A 24,611-nucleotide genomic window follows, 5' to 3' on the forward strand; every position below is an offset into this window, starting at 1 on the left:
GTCAGAAATGGCCGAAAAAACGTCCAAAATAGGTCTAAAAAACGTCAAAAATAGCCGAATAAAACGTCAGAAATGGCCGAAAAAACGTCCAAAATAGGTCTAAAAAACGTCAAAAATAGCCGAAAAAAACGTCAGAAATGGCCGAAAAAACCTCCAAAATAGGTCCAAAAAACGTCAAAAATAGCCGAAAAAAACGTCAGAAATGGCAGAAAAAACGTCCAAAATAGGTCTAAAAAACGTCAAAAATAGCCGAAAAAACGTCAGAAATGACAGAAAAAACGTCCAAAATAGGTCTAAAAAATGTCAAAAATAGCCGAAAAAAACGTCAGAAATGTCAGAAATTAGTACGCAACTAGTTGAGACCTGCTAATTTAGTTAGCACACATAATGAGCTCACTCATATCAAAAATTGAGCCCAAAACATTCACTCAACAAAAAGTTATTAACGAACGAGCACTGAGCATGAGCCATTTTTTCGGGGTAAAGAGTCTGAAATCATAAATATCTCCCAAAATACTGAACCAATCGGGACCAGACCTGGCTCATTAGAACCGCCTTGAAATAAGCTGTACAACCATATATATGACTCTTTATTTTGATCATTGGTTCGCGAAAAACCGGCCTATGAGCAGGGGCCAAGTTGACCCCAGTCGATCCGAGTTAGCTAGTGCTCGTTCTATAATAACTCGATATATCACCATAACCCACTAAAAAAGCACACTATAACTAACAGAGGTCAGCATTGGCTCCTGAGCGAGCTGGTACTGGGGCAAAACAAAGATCTCTTGGCCAGTACTTTGGCCGTTCTGGCTGGAACGCTGGTCTTCCTCTGGGTCTGGGTCTCTCAAATTTTTTGCAGTGCATCAACAACGATTGGTCGAATAACGGTACCTCGTGCTATCATTGGGACCTTCACGGTAGCACTATTTTTAACAATTTGGCCTCGGTTCGACCTTTGGTTTATCTGAAAAGTACATAAATTTGGTGATTTCGGTTATTTTAGGGGCTGAAACGGCTGAAAAATGGCTGAAACGGCTGAAAAATGGCTGAAAATGGCCCAGAAACACCTAAAAACGGCCCAATTTGACCTTCCCGAGTCCCCTGGCATCAGTTGGAATGAGTTGGCATCAGTCTGCATCCGTTTTCAGGGGTCCCGAGAAAGTGCCTAAAATATAATGCAAAAATCGTGGCACGTTGCGAAATTTTTTTGAATTCGAAAATTTCACTCGAAATTTTTTGAAAAATTGGTTTTGACTTGGGAATCAACTTGCAAGTGTAATCCAAGTCTTGGTAAAGACTTGTCAGACTTGCAGACTTGTTTTTAGACGTGCACAGTACTGATATATGCTTGTAGACTTGCAATTTGACGTGCCCAGTACTGATCTTGACTTGCAGTTCAGTCCGGGGGAGTTTGTTTTCAAAATTTTCATTTTTAACTTCAATGAATCACGGTAGTTAAGTCTTACGATGCAAGTTACTTGCACCTAGGCGCAACATAGTTTCATAAATTTTGTAGCACTTGTTACCTGTAATTGCTATAGTAGTCTAATTAAGAAATAAATTGAAAACATCGAGGTCTATTGTGAACGATTACACTTGTACCATGAACGGGAGCATCGCTAAACAATCTAATATCAGAAAAGAACTGATATGATAAACGAACAAAATGACCTCTTGAATCACCGTCCCGTTCATTTAACGATGCACAACAGATTGAACAGACAAAATAGCTTTTAAGATCTTAGGCTTAATGCACAAACTTAACAGGCAAGTCGTTACGTAACAAATCTGATGTATGTTAAGCAGTTACGTAATAGTACAAACCGTAATGAGGGTTAAATTAAAGTAAAGATGAGAGTAATTCAATGGGAGCACGTACACAAAATACTATCTAAAAGGTTTTATATTGTAATAAGGTCATCATAGTATATGAAATCTATGACCAGTTTTCTGAAGATTTAGGCTCCTCCTATAGCTCGTTAAGTTCTTTGATCATGCTCCTTAGTCCGCAATTCTGAATTTTTTATTCGTCAGGGCAATAAAAGCTAGAGAAGCGCAACCTAAAAGTCAATACAGGTATAGCTATATACATAGCTACATAATGATTTAAAAAATTAATTGATAATTTTTATTTTACTTAAACCAAATGTGTTTTGGTGTAGAATGTATTTTTTTTCTGACGTGAATTAGTATAGTAATGAAATTTTAGGTTTTGCAGAGGCCAGTAGACACTTTAGAGCCAAAAAATTTATGCAATTTTTGGAAGCAGCGTTAATTTATCGAACTTTTAACACACACTTTCTTTTTTTTTGTTTCCGCGGGATTTAGATTTGGCATGATTTTAAATGTTTTTTTTTGCTACTGAGGTCCTTTGAAGCATAAAATTTCAACCTTGTGTTTACTTGTCCAAAAAAGGAGGGTACCAGTGCGAAAAAATAAGTTAGAGATATTAAATGTCAAGCACTTAGCAGAAAATTACTGCTTCGATAAACGAGGATTGTTTTCCTTGAAGTTACACTGTTTTAAACCTTTTCCGCAGATAGGTTCGCAAAATTTTCTCCACGACATCATGCATAGTAGTTGCATCAACATTTTCAGTAATGCTCTCTCAATTTTGTAAATGTTTTTCTTAACAAAACTGATATGAGCGACGAAACATTTTGGTACAACGTTAATTCTATGGAGATGTTGACAAGTTTGGTGCTGGACTCATTATTGCTGAATTCCAATCAACTATTTGAAAAAAAAGGTTTTTTTGCTCCATAGGATACAGTTTATTGACCGAAATTATTTGTTTTCTGCATCAAAGGCGTCAACGTCATGTTTTCAAACTTCCGATGATTAAACAAAAATATGAAACGGATTTCCTTGACTAGAAATTTGACGTCTTGTATGGTGACGAACTACTAGCTGGAGTTGTTTTGGCTGGCAGAAAGCACAACATACCAACAGTCTCTCAAATCATGGGACCGCTATTCCCAACTGCAAGAGATCAACCCTGTTTCTTGGAAAGGAGCAGCCTCATTCGGGAACAATGGGATGTAAGTCCAACAATTATTTCTGTAACGAGTACTATAGGTCTAATTACTCAAACCCCCCCCCCACACACACACACGCACACTTTTCCAGCCAGTTTTCAAGCCCAATTTTTGTTTCGACCCCGCTAGATGGGGGAGGAACTATATACTCAAATGGGTTTTTTTTTGCTCAGTCAATTTTGGCCGATCGATATATTCATCGTAAAGAGTTGAGACTGGTATCATTAGAAAACTCGTCCAGCGTAGAATATGGAATCAAAAAGATTCTTCTGATTTTCGTTTTTTACAGGGAGTTATAGAGGTTTAAACTTTTGAGAAAATAGGGTGAATTCCGTGGATTTTATTCAGGTTTTCCGGAATTTCTGACTAAAGTTTCGTCCATTTTGCTAAAAAGTGTTAAAATTTTTTAAGGAAAGTGTTGTTGATTTCATTTTTAAAGACAAAAAGTATTGTCGACTATTTTTTAAAATTTTTTTGTCAAAAATACTGACTAAATATTTCAAAATTCAGACTTTTCCATCAAAAACAGCACGAAATAAGTTTCTTTAATCCATTTTGATTAAATTTGCAGAAAGTAACACCCAGCACCACTAAAACAACTTTTGTAGACGCAAAAAAGGGCTATTTCTTATACAACTTCCATCTTCCATTGATAGTGCTCTGTAATTGAAAACATGCGGTTTTTTGCTAACTTTACTCGTTAATTATCAGAGGAGCAGCATTTTCCATATTTTTTAATTAACAAAGTATCTATATCAAAAACCTTCGAACAAAATAAGTGTTCCTAACGGTCGAACAGCATTAGCGAGGCTAGTTTTAGACCAATCTTGGACTCTAACAACCCAATAACACTTCGAATTGTAATCAGTCGTTTTTTTAAATTAAATTAGTCGATCTTTATAATAATTAAAAAACAAAACATTTCAAATCAAAGCTCTGTAGTGATAGGTCCAAATGGCTTGCTAAGAGGCTCCAAAAAATGCATCTAGTTTTTTACTTGGAAGATTGTGGTCGTTTTGATTTTCAAAAGTATTTGATTTTAAAATAAATATTGGCTTATTGAACTTTGACTAGTTTTCTCTTAATTTTGTCAATTTGTAGCTTAGTGTCAGCAAAGAAAGAACGGTTTTTATTTCTAATGATTTAAAATATAAACTGTTTTCGTGGCTTTAAGACTTAAGTTAGGGTTTTCTGGCTTTGATACTTATAGATTTCATATAACAAAGAGTTCATATTTCACATTTTTTTTTATTCTCAGGCATTTGACCAGTTGTCACGTTTCCTAGTTTTGTCACATTATCACGATATTGACATTTTACATAGCTAATTTTTGGCGTTGAAATTAAGGCACAATTGATAATATTAAAATCCTATAAGATTTAAATTATGGTTTTAACGGCTTCGACACTACTTTGTCGAAGAATTTAAATGATTTTTTTAAATTTTGTCTTAAAATGTCGTTTTTACCTCGTCTTTTTAGTCGTATAAAACCTCCTATTCAATGACCTGGTTTCATTGGATTTCCATGGAAGGATACATGAGCTGATATTCTGATATAAGTGGATAGCTGATGGCTTTCATGACTTTGAAAACAATTGTTTTCCAAAAATAAAAAATGACTTTTTAACTTCGCAGTTTTTGTTCCTTTTATTGTCTGCTTGTTACCTAGTCTCGTTAATTACAGGCCAGATATGACATTAATGGTGTCAAGGGAATGTGTAAAAAGGGGGTTGTTGTCACAAAATCTATTGTTTTTAAAGGATGCGTTATGACTTTACTGGCTTCGACACTGGTTTTTCACAAAAAAAATAAAAGTAAATTTTGACTTTGTCACATTTGACGTTCTGTCTGTTGACTGAATTTATATTCTGGATAATTGCAGGTTTCATGGGCTTCCTTTGGAAGAGTAAATGAAACTATTTATAAATTTTCTTTTCTAATCAAAGGCTTTCATGACTTTGGAAATTTTTTTTCGAAAAAAAAGTATTACTTACTTTTGCCTTTTTTCTTTGTCTGCTTGTGACCTAATTTTATAAAGGAGAGGTCACATAATACTTTATCAGTGCTCAAAAAAAGTGCATGCAAACATATTGTTGGTGCCAAAGTATGGCTTTACGGCTTCGAAATCATTTTCTGGCAACTTTTAATTGATTTGTTTGTTTATTTGTTGTTTACTTGTTCATTTTCTAGCCGCATAAAATATTAAATACCAACAGTTCTTTACTTCCTTCTTTTATAACATTGGTAATTGGACACCTATGGGATATTTCAGTTGATTTTTAATGGTTTTCATAACTTTGAAATTTATTGTTTTTAAAAAAAAATAAGTGAACTTTTCAAACTTACTGTTTTTGTTCTTCATTGTCTATTTGTTATCAAGCTTTTTTTGGCTTGGTCCTATATCTTTTCTGGTGAACTACAAATTATTTTCTTCAGTTTCAGCTTTTTCTGACGCTATTTTGCCTTTGTTAATAGTTTTGTTTTTACAACGGACATGAAGTTTTTGATTTAATTAATGTTTGTTGTTGTTGTTTGATTTTGCAGTTCGTCTCGACTCGCTTTCTTAATATTGGCATATCTCATCAATCTAATGTATTCTTTTTTACTATACTAAGTTATTTGCTTTGGAGGCTATCTTTTTGTTCATACACCAATTTTTTTGAAAAATACTTGAATTTTTGTGTTTTTCTATCTGTTCCTCATTTGGTATGCAATTATGCCAAAATTGTGGATGAGTGGGGTCGGAACCTGATGTACGATCGCACATTACCGAGCCTCCTTGTTTCATTATATTGGCAATTTTTGTCTTGCTATAAATTTTGCACAGAAAATCACCGGCCTCTTCCAGCAACTCCAATCGAAGTAAATAATTTATTTTGTGCCAATTATCACATCAAAACTAACAGAAATTGAAGTCTAGCAGAAAGTGAACCGTTTTACAGGGGCAACCAAGCTTACTCTCAGCAATTGGCAGTGCTCTATTGGATGGCTTCATGGAAGTAATTTTTTCGTATCCTCTGTACAAGAGTCTTCAACAGATCCACAATGATGAGGGATGGGAAGATGTGTGTTTTGATTATGGAAGATTCCCCTTCAGTTACATACACAGACACTCTCTACTCTTGAGTCATGGTGCTCCTCCTATGTCTATGAAGAGAGGACAACATTACCAAAATGTGCATTCAATTGGTTAGATTTTATTAATATTAAAATTATCTCAAAATCTGCAAAAATTTTTTGAATTAAATTTGCAGCCTATTAAATTGGATTCAATAGACTGTTTTATTCGAGATTTCCACAGAATCGTTGTAGAGATAACTTGACAAGTCTTTTAAGTTCTAATTTTCCGAAAGTACTTGGAAGTCAACTTCTGGCTGTTTACGGAAACTTCTGTTACTGCGGTCTTTACGACATTTTCGAGCATGAAAGTTGCGTGTTCTAAGCGCAAGGCTTCAAGTCACTTCGAATTTTTCGGAGAGTATCTCACATCGATGCGCGGCTCTCGAAGAACGCTAGAAACAATCATTAAACTTCAAGCAGAGTCACATAACATATACTTCTCTACTTCTATATTGATGATTATTTGATTTGACCTCAGCCGACAGCTTCTCTGACAATTGAAAGTTCAATTGCTATATAAAGCCTTGCCTGCGTCAAGAAATACTAATGTGAAGGCTTTATTGGATTCCGTGGTCTGTAACATTGTCCACAGTCCAAATGTAACGATATTGACAAAAAGAAAATATTAGAATGCCGGGTCTTTCCTATTATGTTCTACCAACGAAAAAATAGTCCTCCATTATGGTGTTTTTACGGTAATTGTGGGAGGGGGGGGGGCTGATATACGCTAACTAAGGCGGGGGAGGGCGAGGAGATCTATACTGAGAAAGACCCAATGAGTTCTCTAAATGATCAAAAGATTCTTCAAACTTGAACAATTTAGGATTTGTCCCCGATGACGTCATGTACCCTTCCCTGTCAGCGGAGCTCTCTTATTGGCTGGAAAGAGCGGACCGGCCAGTTGTGTTCATTAGTCTAGGCACTCTGACAGTTACGAGCAAGGAGGACTCAAGAATGATGTATCAACATCTGACAAGCCAGGACAGGTTTTACTTCATATGGGCTGTGAAAATGTCAGTGTTGAAAGATCTCGACATAACAAAGCCACGTGAGATTTAAAGTTTTTCTGAGAGAAACGAGCTTCTGGGATGAAAATAAGCTTAAATAAAACTCAATACTGAATTCAACAAGTTCAGACGATAAATATGGCTAATTTTTTAACCCGGGTTGGGGTTCCACTAGTATCCACTAGTGGTCCACTATAATTCACTCTACAAGGAATTCCACTAGTGAATCATTGAAATCCCACTATAGTGCAACATTCACTAGTGTCCCACTACTATTCCAGAGATCTGAAAACCTTTTATATGAAATTTTTGAATTGGTGCTTTTTGGGTGATTCAAGATTGTACTGAAGTGAATGCGCGTTGGGACATGTTAAAAGCAAATTGAAAGTTTTAGTAACATGCTGCCATAGTGGTAGCTATTGAAAGTATTTTTAGTAATTTTATCCAAGCTTACGTTTTCCTAGCTTACGTTTCTTTATTTGGTGCATTTATGCACTCGGAACTTAATCTAAAAGTACTAAAGAACTCTAATTGCACAATTAGCATGCCAGTAATTTCCCACTAGTTTACACTTGCTTTAAAAACCAAACAGTACAAAACCTTAGAGACAAACGTCGTAAGAGACAAACATCTATCGAGACAAACAATTATCGTCACAACAACGATACCTGCTCTACCAGAAACGAAAACATTTAAATTTACGCGCAAACAGTATGGAAAACTACAAAAAATGGAAAATATAAAGACTTGATACAAAAGAAACTTAGTTGCAGAACTGCTGCTTTGATTTAAGGTCAGTTTTCGTATTAGCGTTTGTCGCAATTTTGAATTATGGGTTGAAGCTATATCAATTTTTCAAGTACATTAGATAGCGTTGCCCCACTAGTCAAGAAGAGACCAAATGGTTTACTTGTCTGAATTTTGTAGGCATATGTCAGTCCAGCTCTGCTACAATTGGTCGTTAAAGACACATTATGCGTCAATTTGCGCAGAATTATCCGGAGATGCAGTTGAGTGAGCTTTCGAAAATATTTCGAAACAACATTAAATCATTATTCTGTACTTATTACGGCACAACTTAAGTTACGCCTGCTAAGCATAGATTGTCTCTGCTCAATGGGCAAAACAAATAAGTAAAAAGAAGTACAAGTTCTCTTTTTTGGACTTTTTTAAACCTTTTCTTTAATTTTGTAGGATCTCCTTAACTATATTTGTCAGTTGTGATTCTTTGAAAATTTGCGACTATTTGCTTATCTGTTACTATCATCTGTATAGGTTTTTTCCCAAATCATTTTTCTTCACTTTCTAAAACAAATTAGTTTCTTTCTTTTTCATAGCTTCATTTATCTTCTAGCTGAACATCAATTACCAAAATACTCTGTTGTGGAGGAGTTGGCAATTTTTTGGATAATGTTATGCTCAATTAATTTCTGACAAGTCAATTGAACAGCGAATGCTTCTTGGTTGATTTTACGAAGCAATCGAGTCGCGTTTGTCTATTTACTTTCTTTTATTTGAATTCTCAGTTACGAAACTGGTATTCGCGATGCGATTGTCTCAGCTTAAGTTGAGTTATCTAATTTGAAGAGTGATTGACTAACGTTAGATTACGAACTGAGTTGCAGCAGTGCAATTGGGAGGAATGAAACAAGCAGACAAAATTAGGATTAAAAGGAAGTTTCACTAGATCACAGGTTAATCACATATAAGGAAGTACGTGAAATTTGTTTACATGCATGAATAGACAGTTTCCAGTCTAGGACCTGAACAGACATCAAAAATAACTGAAATAAATATGAAGAACTGAAGAAAAGCATATGAAGAACTAAATGGAAGCATCTGCCCTTGAAATGGGATGATCAAATGAAATTGAACTAAAATACGGCAATGGATATTCTGACGATAATATCCATTCTGTATGACAATTCCCCCCTGTTGGAGAAAAATAAAAATTTTAATAAATAAAATCAAAAAATTAATACTTTTTCTACAGTTACATAAAGAGTGAATTATTAAAAAGTAGAGTAAGATATAAAGTTTAAAGAGTTTGAAAAGTTTTATCCGAATCCGAACGTTTCTCCGCCTCTAACACCGTCATCTCGCGAGGCAAATTGGGGGTTTGGGTCGACAGACCGCCTTTCGTTTGTATTTCCTGGAGACACCTCCCCGATGCAAATAGTATCTGAGATTTGTATCTCAGCCGACTATCCCTCTGTGCTTTGGATATTTTCTACTATGGATGGTGAATTTGAGAATTTCTTCTGCTTTTTGAGCTGACGTTTGCTCTTTCTGACAGACGAAGTATCCGAATCTGATGTATTGCTTACTGTAATGGTACGTTTGTCCTTGCGCAATATGGGTGTCAGTTGTTTAGACGATGGGTTCGATTGTATCGCAGATGGTCCTGCTGTATCAGATTGGGTAGGTGGCGCCGCAATTGGTACTTGTGGACCAAAATGTAGTATCTGTGTCAAGTCTGGTCTATTTGCGAAAGCATCGTCGTGTTTAGGGTTGCGTTTTGGGATTGGCACTTTTAAGGCCTGGGCAACATTACTGGAAATGGATATACAAGAGCGTCCAGAAAAAACTGACACTATCTTCATCCGTTTTTCTTTTGTTGCGTTTTATCTTTTTGCTGCCCAAATATTTCCTAAGTAATTCCTTCCTGTGATTTTTTGTTCGAGAGTTTTCTCCTGTACTTTTTTAGGTCGCCTTTCAATATACTGCCCCAATTCAGCATCTCTTTTGTTTCGGGTTCCCAATTTTGCGATATTGGAAATCCGGACGCGAATCTCTGGCCGGTTTGGTCCCTTTATGACACTTGTTGTGGGAATAAATTTTCCGACCGTGCTCCCTGGTGCGAGGATTTCGTATAGCCCATCCAAGTTCTTTTTCTGTCGCTGGGCTGCATGTATCTTGTGTGCTATTTTCACTTGCACGCTTCGTTTGCTCCGTGGTATCGGTCTCGAGATACCTTCTGACCACATGAGGCGCGATTCACCGTCTTTCATCTTTTTCTGCTCTTCATGGACTCGGGCGTTTGCTGCACATATAACTTTTTCGATTTCAACGTCCAAACACATGCCCGTGTCTGCCCACTGCGTGTCTGAGAGATAGGATCTGCCCCGAATGATATCTTTATCTAAATAATGTTTTATAATATATTTTATTACAAAATAAATTATTATTGTTTTACTTTGTGGTGATATTTGACATTGGTGTGTTACTTCGTCTACCGAAGTTTGTTTCAAATGGTGTAATTTCAATTGTTTGTTGTTTAGATATATTCTTAATCGTTGTATAATTGCAAGTTTTGAATTTTCAAGATTTTTTAATAAGCTGTGCTTTTATACATGATAAGTGATGCTTAATAGTTTGAATAAGACGTTCTAATAGTCCTATTGCTCGTGGTCATTTGCAGGTGCATATATTTGGTGTAATATTATTTTCAGTACAAAATGTTTCAAACGTTTTGACTGTCAAGCATCCAGCCTGATCTAATCTAATTGTTCTGGGTACTCCGTGATTTTAATTATACTTACTAAGGAATTCAATAGCATTTGAGCCAGAAGCATTTTTTACTATTTCTGCTGTAGGGTATTTTGAGTATTGATCTACGCTTGTAATTAAAAATTGTTGTATTTCCTTTTCGTTGCTAATAGGTCCACAAAATCTATATCGATTCCGTCATTTGGTTCAATACACTTTGGTAAAGGTGACCATTTGCTGTGCGGAATCACTGGTTTTAAATTCTTACCATTTTCCGTGCAGGCTTTGCACTCGCTTGCTTTCGCCAATATATCGTTGGATATATGGCCACCAATTTTTCTGTGCTAGGGACAACATTCCAAAGCTTCCAGAATGCGTGGAGTGAATGTCTTCTATTATAGCGTCTTTGATTACTTTAGGAGTTGCACTTCTTTTGTTATGCACAGACAGCCAGGTTTGACACTTAGGTCCTGCCAGTATGAGTAGATGTAATCTCTTTTAGCCTATCATCGTCGTTTCTGATGACACAATCGCGCACTTCGTTCATATTAGCGTCCTTTCCAGTTAGAATTGCCAACAATTACAGGGTTTCTGTAAATCTCAGATCTTTTGCTATATCCACGGCACTGGTAGACGGATTCGTCTCTGTGTTTGTTGATGTGTTTGTTGCAGGTGTCGTATTAAAAGGGGAGTTGACTGAGAAGTTGACTCGGGCCTTCTTTGGTGTAGATTTTAGTGTTCTAGTTCTTGGCATCTTGGACATTGAATATGTCGAAAGATTATTTGATGAAATAATTCTGAGTTTGTTTAGGGTAAAAAGCGAGATATTTTTGGGTTGGTTGTTTCTATATTCACTAATTTGTACCTTTGCGCTAATTTGATTATCTTGTGTTGATTACTTGAGTTGGTGTCAAACATGGGCTTCATTGGGTCTAATTTTTCAGATTGTTCATATTCTTTATTGTCTGATTTTTGCATTGCATTTTTTGCAAAATAGTTAAAGGAATGTGGTTTATGCAATGGTACTTATCTAATGCAAATTGTGGTTTTGAATTTTTAGAAGGCACTTGAGGTGCGATTGGCGTACTTAGACGAGGATTAATAATTTTGTATTTAGGTGTCAATTGCGAGGCAAGTTGTAATGATGTTCTATATTGTGACTTTTGTAATGCAACTACTTTGATGCAAAATCGTGAACTGTTTTATATTGTAGTAGGTATTTGCGGCGGAATTGGCCGATTTGCAGAATATGGGGGTAAATGTAACTTTAATATTCTGTTGAATTTCTGTACAGTGTGCGTTTTATTCGAATTAAATGTATAAAGGAGTATTTTAGACATTGTTGCTAGTACCAAAAATTCGTCATATGCAGAAACTTTTTTAACTTAGGCAAAAGGATTTCTAGATATATATTCTACAAGGCTCATCTTTGCTCCAGGCATATGATTTTCAATTACGAAGTTATAGGGAAGTAGTTGGTCGATCCATCAAAAAGGCGGCTATTATTAGATTTGTTTGATCTATGTTCTTTTCATATTGATAATGATGCCCGATGATCTGTTACTGTTATTGAGTGTGAAAGCCTTTCCGTACAGATAGCATTTGCAAGAATCGATTGACCAAACGACTCCTAAGAGCTCCAATTCGTTAACACTGTAGCGCTCCTTCGTTGGATTTAGAAATCGTGACGTGAATGCTCTGGGTTTCCATCCGTCTGGGTTATTCTGTTGAAGTGCAGCTCCCAATCGAGAGCGAGTAGCATCGCATTCATCTTCTATGATTTTGAAATGTTTAGTGTGTTCCTCATTCCAGACAAATTTATTAGATTTTTAAGAAGTAGTCTAAGGGGGTGACAAAATTGTGCTAGATTTGGTTTGAATTTACTAATATAGTGTACTGACCCGAGAAAAGATCTTAAGCGTTTTAATGTTTAAGGTGGTTGTATTGCTAATATAGATGCGGTTTTGTTTTCGATAGGTCGGTTTGTCTATATTTGTACCCAAGCCATTCAATTTCTGTTTTTGTGAAGTGGCATTTCTGAAGATTAATTCTTAATTTATCTTCGTATAATCTTTTGAGACATTTAATGACATAATTTAGATGATCAGATACAGATCCTGTGCTATCAATGATAATGTCGTCAAGAAAGCAATAAGTGTTTTGAAGACCTACAAGCGCATAATCAATTGCTTTTTGAAATTGTGCTGGCATGTCTTTGAGACCGTAGAATCCGGTCTTAAATCTATAAGTATCATTTAATTCTCCCCAAATGATGTCAGAGTTGCAGTTTTTGGCAGTGTCTTTGTGCAATTGTAACTGACTATAGGCATATTTAAGATTTATTGTTGACAAATATGCTTGTTGACCAGTTTGAGTTGTTTTAACGTGACGTGACATTGAATCAATAACATTTCAATGTTAGGCATTTGATATTTTTTTTGTGGATGGATTTATATAAAACTTTAGAGTCAAGCACTATTTTTATGGATTGATTTTTCTTTACTGTGATTATTGTCGGAGATAAGACGTGTTCATCAGAGCAGCTAGTTCAATTTTCAATACGTCCTTCTTTCTGTAATCTATCTACTTCAACTGTGTTTCTAGGTTGCAAATATATCGGAACGCGTCGACTTTTTGATGCTTTGCTGTAAACTTTTGATGAAACTTTGGTTTTGCTACATGAGTCTTTGAGACTTCAATTCTTGACACTAGGTATGAAAATAGAGACGCAATTGTCTCTTTAGTTTTATATGTAGAACTATCAATATGTTTAACACATTTACCAATTTTGCTTGTTATTGAACCACTGCGTGACCAAGAATTTAAAAAAAATCTCTCCCGATGATTAATATATGTCCATCTTCTACAACTGTTAGGGGAGCCTCCTTGCATGCGCAATCATTGTATGTCACTGTGGTTGTGAGTTTCCAAAGTACTTTAATCGGTTCATTTGAAAATGTTTTCAAATCTTTGTCCAGTTTCGTAGTGGTCAACTTTGAAGATGGCGAAGTTTTAAGGATTCTATTTGCTAGCGTCTTTGTGACGAGGGTGTCCACACTACTTGAAGCAATCATTGCATTTGCCTGGAAACTTCCACATTTAATTTGTGCATTGAGAGGTTAAAGTTGATTTGCTGAGTCATAGGAAATGGCGGCTACATATTCATCTGAATCACTTTCGTAATTGGAGTCGTAGACTTGATCATAGAGTTGTTACTGACTGGTAATGTAGTTGACAGATTCTCCATCGTCACTTCTTTAAAAATTGCATCCATCTGATTCACATTCGTTTGAGGAGGTTTAGGTGCCTGAATCTGTGATTTTTTGGCTCTCAACACTTCCTTGCAAAATGTCCTGTAATACCACAACTATTACCCTTCTTTGCATTTACAGGACAAATTTGACGGTGGTTATGACCCCAGAGTTCTCCACATTTAGAGCAAATGCTATCATACTGATATTTCTGGGGGACGGTTGAGTAACGAGTGAAATCTCTGCGAGATTGTTGGTTGTTTGCGTTGCGATTGTGTCTTTGAAAATCGTTATTAGCATTAACCAATTGCGCAGTAGTGTTCATGTTTTGATTTATTTTCTGTTGGTTTTGCGCCCCCTTTTCAATGTGTATTGCCACTTCGAGAGTTTTCGTTGGTGAGACGATTTATTTCAATAATTCTCTTTGGGTATCATGATCTTGCATATTAATTATGATTGCATCTCTAATTAGCGTAGTTTCCTCGTCTCCCAGACTACAGTCTTCTGCTAGTTCAATTAGACGGCCAAAAAAACTCTCTACCGATTCATCTTGTTGTTGTTTAAAAGAAAATGAATTTAAACGATCGTAAGTGATATTTCGAATTTTAGTGAATGAACCATCCATTGCTTGCCAAAGGTCCTTGAAGGGTTGTTTCTCGATATGAAATTGTGGGTATTTTCTCTTAAAAATGCGACGGCACTCTGTTCCGATGTACAGGTAAGGTAGTGATACGGCTTTTTGTTCCCAGAGTCCCTGGCTCTTCATATGTTGGTTCGGATGGATACGTTAATGCTGAGGGTGGTCGATTGATCAAAGTTTCAAGTTGGATCCCTTTTTTCGCTAACAATGCTAACTTCCATTGTGTCCACTTGTCCCACGAAAGTGGAGGTGTGATAGTTGGTTTCTCCGAAAGGCGTCGATGTGGAGATGAGCCTTTCAAGAGTCAGCTGCTGACTGCGCCATGTTATGCTCGTTTATTTTTGGACATGTTAATTGAACAACGAATGCTTCTTGGTTGAACTTACAAAGGCAATTGCGTCGCTTTTGCCTATTTACTTTTCATTATTTGAATTCTCAGTTACGAATCTGGTATTCGCAATACGAATAGTTCAGATTAAGTTGAGTTATCTAATTTGAAGAGCGATTGACTAATGTTAAATTACGAACTGAGTTGCAGCAGTGCAAAAGAGAGGAATGAAAGAAGAAGTTAAAACTAAGATTAAAAGGATGTTACAATAGATCACAGGTTAGTCGCACATTAAAAAGTACGTGAAATTTGTTAACATGCAAAAATAGACAGTTTTTTGTCTAGGACCTGAACAGAAATCAAAATTAACTGAAGTAAGCATGAAGAAGTGAATAAAAGCACATGAATAACCAAAAGGAAGCATCTGCCCTTGAAATGGGATGATCAAATGAAATTGAACTAAAATACGGATTGGATGTTCTGACGATAATATTCATTCTGTATAACAGATAAGGTGTTAATTGAATGCATTGAATGGCTATGAAAACACCACCAACATGAACCGCGGTATGCCCTTTAACACTCTTTTGCTGCCCGAACAAGATACTCATGCATTGTGACAACAACTTAAAATTTATATTGAGAAGTCGGTCTTGTAAACATTTTTTCTTCTAACTGAAAAAACCAATAAAGATTTAACTGGAATCATAAAAACGCCACCATGCTAGACAATTTCCCCTAGTTTTGTACGATGCAGCATAACAATAAAATACTTCAAGGTTTTATAGTTCCCTAGTCTATCTTCGACGGCTACTCTAGTAGTTCTTGCAAGAATCTTGTATGAGTTTTGTAATAATACGCGCCAACTTTGCATGATTTTGCAAGACAACCGTCAGATATGCAAGAATCTTGTAAGTTGTAACTTGTAACCTGTAACTTGTAAGTTTCTTGCAATGGAATTTTCGACTGACCATCTCCGATTTTCTCCAAGTACATAATTAATAGGTAGGAAAGGTTATATTATCGCAAACGAACATGTGTGATTAACTAAATTTTTATCAAGCACTTTGGGTTTGGTTCACCTCATATGATTATTAACAATGAGTTTCTGTGGTTTTCGGTTCCTAATTGTAATTCAAAGAGAATGGAGTCAAAGAAAAGTCTCATTTCATGAAGAAAAGGTCATAATATTCATTAAGTATCATGAAAAGAAAGGCACTGGAGGCTTTCTTATTACCTTAATCAGCACTTGCCAACCCAGTTTTTATTTGACTTAAACAATTTTGGTCATTAAAACGATCACAAAAAATTTTTTGGAACGATGATTTCAAATACGTTATGAGTGGTAAAGTTGATATGAAGCGTTCTGTCTCAGCTTCAGTTAATGGGCTGAACTCCTATTAAAAATAATGATTTGAAATTAAAAGTTCCTACAATACATCTATCTCTCCCAAAAATTAACGTGCATATTTCAAGATCTTGTAAGTGCCTGGCAAGGTAAGCGTCCGGAACTTGCATCTTACAAGATAAACATGATTTGCTAGAACCTTGCAAGATCGTGCAAGATAAACGTCATTTGGGTGACTGTTGCCAGGTTTTGCAGGTTAAGCACCATCTGCAAGAATCTTGCAAGATCTAGCAAAGTAAGCGTCGGAGTTGGACTAGGGTTGTTATTTCAGCCCTCATCAGCAAAAGTCTCTTCATCGGGCAGTATCTCCCCCAGGGTAAAATTCTACAGCATCCGAAAGTTAAAATATTTGTCACTCACTGTGGTGCCAATTCAATGCTGGACGGGATACACGCAACGAAACCGATGATCACATATCCAGGCTTTAGAGATCAACCCATTATCTCCAATATACTTCTGCGGGAAAAAGTTGGGAAGTTATTGAAAACTTTCACATACGCGAACCTAGAGACGGTTTTAGATGAAATGCTGGTGGAGACAATTTATTCAGAAATGTTAGCAAGACTGCAGATGATCAAAAATGAGCAATATAAGCTTGGAGGCTACCAGACAGCTGTTCGAGTTATTGAACAAGTGGCGGAGGGAAAAATTATTATCAACAGAACAATGTCCCCGGAAGACATGTTTGGAATTGCCCTCTATGAAGTCATTGCAGTATGTACAAGCATGGCAACTTTGTTTGTTTTTGCCATTGTTGGGATAACTCTGTGTTGCTGGCAACTTTGTCAAAATCGGACAGATCAAAGCGGTTTTAAAATCAATAAGAAAATCATTAAAAATGATTGAAAAATTCATCATGTTCAGTGAAAACCCGTATATGTTAAACTGAGACATTTACAAATAAGAATCAAATGAATTTCGTTGTATTCTGGTACAATGTGCCCAAAATGAGGCTTTATAATTTACGACAAAAAAATGGTTCGTTTGACTGAAAAGAGATGAATAGAGCCAACGCTTTCCTTTTGATTAATGCCGTGTAACGAAAAGAGTATTCATGATGAATGTTTTCTGGAACGCTGTGTTTTGAAAACTGAAGGCGAGAACAGAATATTTGTTCTGACCAAGATACACAGATTGATAAATTGACACAGTGGCCGAATTTAAATTTCAAATCGCTAAATTTGCATAATAAAAAACACAAAATTTTGCCCTTTCGATCGTTGAGTCAACAATCTGCGACAAATTGTTCTATTTTAATTGACTACATTAGGGTTCTAAGACCAAATTTGGCCAACAAATGAAACCAGAATGAAATTCTGAGATTGAAAAGCGCTTAGTTGTCGTTGAGAAATCCAAGATACTAACAGTAAATAAGATCCAAAATATTTTTTTTTCTCTGAAGAAAGCGCAGATTTTTTTTTGTTGAACATAATGGAACAGAGTCAGAAAAACTGCTAGGTATGATACAAATTTGTGCTCTGTTGAAAGTTTGCGTCATCAGGCCCACTTATCTCATTGATAGCAGTAAGAACCGTTCCAGCCAAGTGGATGAGCGTAAACAAAACCTGAAAACAAACATAAATATAGACATGCTAATGCATTTTCTTTATTCCAAACATCTTTCTTTTAATTTTTTTGTGACCAAGATAAACAGATTGATAGCCCAGGTTGAGGTCCTCGTTCAAAAGTTCTTATGAAAATACCCATCCAGACAATTTTTGCCTATGAAAATACCCAGGCAGACCAATAATGCTTATGATCCAAGACATTGCCTCGTTCAAATTTTTGGTGCGTTCACGTGCTCGTTCAAAAAAGCTTATGAAAAGACTCGTACAGACAAAAATGCGATATGATACAGACTTTGGCTCATTCCATTTATGAAAAGACTCAGAAAGACCGAAAAAGTTTATGATCCAGACTTTGGACCGTTCAATTTATGAAAAGACTGGAGCTAAGAAATACCGACAAAAATGGCGTACGAAACGTCGGTATTTGTCGGTTTCCGTCGGTTTCATCGGTTTTGCATGTATGAATTGTCGGTTTTTCTCGGTATTGTACAAATAATCCGTATTGGTTGTGAGAAGTGTCGGATTAACGGGAATTGCCAGTTTCAAGTTAGGAAGCTTCGGTTTATGTAATAGAGTCATCATCCAATCACCGTTATGTAGTCGTGGTAGTAATAATAATAATAATAATAGTAGTAGTAGTAGTAGTAGTAGTAGTAGTAGTAGTAGTAGTAGTAGTAGTAGTAGTAGTAGTAGTAGTAGTAGTAGTAGTAGTAGTAGTAGTAGTAGTAGTAGTAGTAGTAGTAGTAGTAGTAGTAGTAGTAGTAGTAGTAGTAGTAGTAGTAGTAGTAGTAGTAGTAGTAGTAGTAGTAGTAGTAGTAGTAGTAGTAGTAGTAGTAGTAGTAGTAGTAGTAGTAGTAGTAGTAGTAGTAGTAGTAGTAGTAGTAGTAGTAGTAGTAGTAGTAGTAGTAGTAGTAGTAGTAGTAGTAGTAGTAGTAGTAGTAGTAGTAGTAGTAGTAGTAGTAGTAGTAGTAGTAGTAGTAGTAGTAGTAGTAGTAGTAGTAGTAGTAGTAGTAGTAGTAGTAGTAGTAGTAGTTGTAGTAGTAGTGGTAGAGGGGGCAAAATCCAACCTCTCCTCCCCGCGGTGTAGCCTGGGGTAATTGGTGCAGCAGCTGCCCGTAGGGCAGATGCATAGTACCACCGAGCTAACGAGGCAGGGGTCCTCATTAGCCTGAAAACCCAATGGAATGAATTCAAACAAAAATGGCCCCGAGTCCCGGGTAAGGGGTGCTAAGAATCTCCCGTGGAATAGAAATCTCAGAATTGGAACCCTCAATGTCAGGACACTGGCTCAATCAGGTTCACCAGAAAGCCTGAAAATGGACCTGAAGAAGTACAATTTTGACGTTCTGGGAGTGCAGGAAACAAGACTGGAGGAGCAGGAAATAGATCTTGGCGACCACAAGCTCTTCCTCACTGACTCCTGGCTATCGACCGCAAAAGCGAGACAAGGAGGAGTTGGTATTGCAGTGACGAAAACACGTGCCGGTAGCATAATTGAGCAAGTTGAGTTTAGTGAGCGAGTGGCTTATGTGAAGTTTGCAGCTCAGAGACGAGCTAACCTTGTTGTGATTGTGTGTTATGCGCCCACAAATGAAGCTAACGACTTAACGAAAAACAATTTTTGGAATCAGTTGAGCAGCTTGGTATCCAGGTTCAAACAAAGGAAGAGAGTCTGCGTCGTCGGAGACTTCAAAGCGGAACATGGTCAACAATCTGATGTCAACGTGCCTTGCCGAGGCCCCTTTGGAATTGGCGAGGAGAATGGTAACTCAGAAAAATTGTTGTCTTTTTGTGTCTCTCATGACTTGTTGATTGGTGGAACCTGGTTTCGACACCGGTTAGTGCACCGGTATACATTTAACCCACCTGACCAACGGATGCGAAAGAAGATGTTAGATCATATCTTATTCGGTTCGAGGCACAGGAGTTGTTTGCACAACGTTAGGACAAGGAGGGGAAAGATCACTCTCACCGATCACGAAATGGTCATTGCTGAAGTGCGAATCAAAATAGAGGCATAGAAGCCACGCAGATCAATGTGCCGTCCGTAAACTGAAAAACGGTAAAGCAAGTGGACCAGACAATTTTTCTGCCGAAATGCTAAAGTCGCATAATGGAATCGCTGAATGGCTGTGGGACATTGTCAACAAGTGCTGGACTGAAGAAGATCTTCCACAAGACTGGAAGTTAGCAGAAGTTGTCCCGCTATACAAAAAAAGGAAAAAGATCTGAGTGTGGGAACTATCGCGAAATTTCACTGCTCTCGGTACCTGGAAAAGTTTTTGCATCAATCATCCTGAATAGATGCAAAGATGCACTTGATCAAGTGCTAAGAGAAGACAATGCGGATTCCGAAAGAGCAGGGGCTGCACTGACAAATTGTTTGCGTTGAGGCAAATACTAGAGAAGTGCATGGCGTTCCAATTGGATGTCAGTTTTTGTTTGATTGATTTCCGCCCGGCATTTGATTTGGTGGACCGCGAGATGATATACAAGATAATGAAACATTACGGGCTCCGAAAAAAAGTTTTGAATGTCATCCGCAACAGTTACGAAAGCTTCAAGTGCTGCGTCAAGGCAGAGGACGAGAAGGGCCATATTTTCGACGTAAAAACTGGTGTTCGCCAGGGTGATGTGTGGTCGCCTATTCTTTTTGGCCTTGTGATAAACTATGTGTCGGCTAATTCAACTCAAGGAGGAATCAACATTGGTTGCTGTGTCTTGACTTGCCGATCTTGACTTCGCCGATGATTTTGCCCTATTGGTTGTCTCTGATTCTGAAATTCAAGCAAAACTACATAGAATTGAATCATTAGCCGAGGCTGTTGGCCTAATGATCAATGTTGGGAAGACAAAGAATATGGGTGTTAAATGCGAAAAATCCGGAGCCAGTGTACCCATAGCTCAAAGAAACGTGGAAGTTCTTACAGGAAACCGCAAAGGCCGTTTTGGGACTCTCATTGAGGCCGAAAACCAATCCCGACTACTCATTGGCAGAGAGGTGCTGGTGGGCAAGAAGAAGAATGCGGGCTGGTTCGAGACACTAGCTGGTGAGAAACTGAGACTGAAAAGTTCAGCGGAGGCTGAGCTTGTGACAGTTAGCAGCGACGAGAGGTCAGTGGTTGCTGTGCTGATCTAGTGTCTACGGCGAATAACAGATCATCTGCGGTCTCTGATGACGATATTTGTGTATGTTCAGGTTGTAAACGTCGCTTCGACACTGCAAGAGGCTGCAAAGTGCATGAAGCCAGATTCTGCGAGTCTAAGAATTCGAAGAGGGTCGAAGACAGCGAGTCAAAGTTTGTTGGGCTAGAGAAAAGCCTCACTTGTCAGAAGTGCACCAGGAAATTCGCCACTGTGAAAGGCCGACGAATTCACGAGTCACGATACTGCGGCAAAGAAAAGCCTGGAAGATCTCGCATTTTCTCCTGCAATGTCCACGATCGAGATGGAGTGGAGTTCGAGAATGTAGAAGCTTTCAGGTAGCTCGGTTCTTTCGTGAGCTTGCAACATGGTGACCTAAAGGAAATCAGTGTCAAGCTGGCGGAAGGGAGACAGCGATTAGCGAGCTTTCAGAAGCTTTGAAAGAGCAAACAACTTAGTATTCCCCTCAAATGCAAGTTATACAGAGCTCTCGTGTTATCAGTGGTCTTATATAGCTCTGAAACGTGGACCATGAATAAATCAACGCAACGGAAAATTGAGAGCTTTCACACCAGTTGTCTGCGAAGGATACTATGTTTTTCACATCTGGAGAGGTGATAAATGAAGAAGTACTGGCTAGATCACGTATGTCCACACTTTCTGCAATGATCATGATTAAACGGTTGAAATGGTTTGGCCATGTCCTGAGGATGAATGACGATCGTCTAGCGCTCCGAGCCTTCACCTGGGAGCCGACAGAAAAATATCGTTATGCTAAACGAGCTCCAGCGGGTCAACGCAAGACGTGGCTGGATCAACTGGAAGAAGACTGCTCAAGGAACAACATGAGCTACATCACCTTACGACAAAAAGCGAAAAGAGAGTCTAAATCCCGCTTCAACAGTTTTGTCGAACAGCATTTCCTGGATTAAATAAATGCAAATAAGCTCAAACTTATCTGCATTTTATTAGCTGGTTTGTACTTATTGTCATTATTCCTTTATTTCTTTATGGAATTTAAGTGTTCAAACAGTAGTGGTAGTAGTAGTAGTAGTAGTAGTAGTAGTAGTAGTAGTAGTAGTAGTAGTAGTAGTAGTAGAAATAGTAGTATTAGTAGTATTAGTAGTAGTAGTAGTAGTAGTAGTAGTAGTAGTAGTAGTAGTAGTAGTAGTAGTAGTAGTAGTAGTAGTAGTAGTAGTAGTAGTAGTAGTAGTAGTAGTAGTAGTAGAAGTAGTAGTAGCAGCAGTAATAGTAGTATTAGTGGTAGTAGTAGTAGTGGTAATAGTTGTAGTAGTATTATTAGAAGCAGTAGTCGTAGTAGTAGTAAGTGTAATAGTAGTAGTAGTAGTAGTAGTAGTAGTAGTAGTAGTAGTAGTAGTAGTAGTAGTAGTAGTTGTTGTTGTTGTTGTTGTTGTTGTTGTTGTTGTTGTTGTTGTTGTTTTTGTTGTAGTTGTAGTAGTGGTAGTCATCAAATCAATTGCGTAAAAGTTTGTGAATTGTAGAAATGAACTGACGCTTTGGCATGTCAACATCAATAACTTTCGTTCCCAGCAAATGGTTCTGCGCTTGAAATATCTCGCTCTTAGTAACGTGCGCTCAAAATACGCGCACAGTTGAAAATACGCGCAAAATACGCCCACCTTGGTAAAGTGCGCACATTTCTACCAGACTGAAGTTCACTTGCAATAACACTCTAATCAGATTATATGCATTCAAAATAGTCAAATCAGATAAAGGTTTCGAAATGGACAAATAAATTGTCATTTTTAATAAAAAAATATTCGTTTTTTAAAATGTTTTTTTTTTCATTGATACTTTCTGCTAAAGGTATTAAATTCTAAGAGTATTGCTAATAAAACGAGATTTCAAGTTTCCTAAAATTAACATTTTTATTGTGCTAATAATTCAAGTTTTGACAGCTTTACATTAAACTGTCTTATAATTTAAAATAACTATTTTTGTGGACGGGCAATTGGTATCAGCTGAACATATTTGTCCTGATCAGCGCCAACAGACTCTGGACGAGTCTCTGATAAGAACGCTGCTCTATTCTCAGCTCTTGTAAGAGACAACATCTGTGAATTACAAAATGCAAAAACACGTAAAAGAAAAAAAAAGAAAAAAAATGTTTGTTCTTGATCAGACCCAATTGCGCTGATAATTTTTTCTGATTAAAGTATTTTTTGCTGAAAACAACCTCGGATAAGACAGCCCCAGAACAAAGCGGCCTCTGATCAGCCTAAAATTCGTTTGAAGCTCTTTCCACATAATGCATTTTGAGCGCAACGAGCGCATGTGCGCGCTCGAAGTTGGTCTGATCGGAGGTCTCTTTGGTCTGTGTTATTGATGTGATATTTCTCAAGTATCTTTTACCCGCCTAAATGCTGTAAACTTGATTTTTTAGACAAGTTTGAGTCATAATCACCAAAACAAGCTAAACAAAATTGCACGTGGCTAAACAAAAGAAATTATTGAACCAACAAAACCCAAGGAACACCCCCCCCCCCCCCCCCCCACCACGACCGGGAACAGACGGCCATTGTCAACCTGTACACCTTGACCTGGGGAAAAAGTACACCTCGACCTAGACGAAAAAAATTGTCTTACTGTATTTTACATGTTTTTTGCATTCTAACTAACACAAGGTATTAATACATATTCTCAATAACCATAAAAATAAAAAGAGGTTCATTTTTTCGAGGAAAATTAATAATGATAAGCTGAGTTCTTTTTGAGGACCTGGTCATTACAGCGGTCCAGTCAAAAACTATTTTTCTCTTTTTCATTCAGGATTCGACATTTTGATCTCAAGCGGTGAATAAATTAATTCAAGCATCATTCATCCATATTTCTTCCTACTAAGATACATCAAGATACACAGATTGAGAAATCGACTCAGTTACAGAATTTTATTTTCAAATCGCTCAGTTTGCTTACGAAAAACATATTTCCTTTTCAGTGCTCCGTTCAATATATGCATCAATCTGTTCTATTTTCTTAAAATTAATGGTGATTCTAAGACCAACTTTGGCCAAAATGAAACCAAAATGAGGTTCTAAAGAGGTAAATCGTTCAGAAATCCCAAATAGCAGTCGTGAAAATAATCAAACTAAAAAAATTTGTTGAACATTATGGAACAGAGCAAGAAGTTGTTTTTAGATACACATGTGTTTTGTAGAAAGCTATTTGCATTCAAGCCCATCGATAGTCTAGACCATCGAGAGTCTGAGCTCACATAGCGTCTGTAGACACATTTTCTTATTTATAGGCAGAAATATATTGCAATTGCGCATACGCTTGAAAAACATATTAGAAAGCAACACAAGAAGTTGAAACGTTAAGTTTGACAGCCAGCACCAGGAATGAAACTGAGTAAGTGATAAGAAATTTTGTTCTAGGATTCGGCCCGCGAAGCTTATTGTAGATTAAAAATTTCAAAATTTTTGTAAAATTATTCAAAATTGAGAATGTAGCAACACGTTTCTTGTTATGCATAAATTTTAAGAATAAAAGCGAAAACCGGCTTCTAAAACAGTCGTTCATCGCGCGGATACAGTTATATCAGCAGATATTCGTAACCATAAAAATCGAAATTTCCTTTGAACATGAGCAACTTTT

The 24,611-nt window shown here is 37.1% G+C and overlaps 1 protein-coding gene across 1 annotated transcript; it reads left to right on the plus strand.

The window, feature by feature from the left end:
• The first annotated feature begins 2,828 nt into the window (after window positions 1–2,828).
• On the plus strand, window positions 2,829–17,165 carry LOC142337002 (putative UDP-glucuronosyltransferase ugt-47). Its single transcript, XM_075386013.1, has 4 exons — window positions 2,829–3,041; window positions 5,981–6,227; window positions 6,982–7,206; window positions 16,553–17,165. The coding sequence occupies exons 1-4, from the start codon at window positions 2,964–2,966 to the stop codon at window positions 17,125–17,127; spliced, it is 1,125 nt and encodes a 374-aa protein (XP_075242128.1). The 5' UTR covers window positions 2,829–2,963; the 3' UTR covers window positions 17,128–17,165.
• Window positions 17,166–24,611: the final 7,446 nt, after the last annotated feature.

Source organism: Convolutriloba macropyga, chromosome 3, assembly GCF_964194025.1.
Source record: "Convolutriloba macropyga chromosome 3, txConMacr16.3, whole genome shotgun sequence".
NCBI classification, from domain to species: Eukaryota; Metazoa; Xenacoelomorpha; order Acoela; family Convolutidae; genus Convolutriloba; species Convolutriloba macropyga.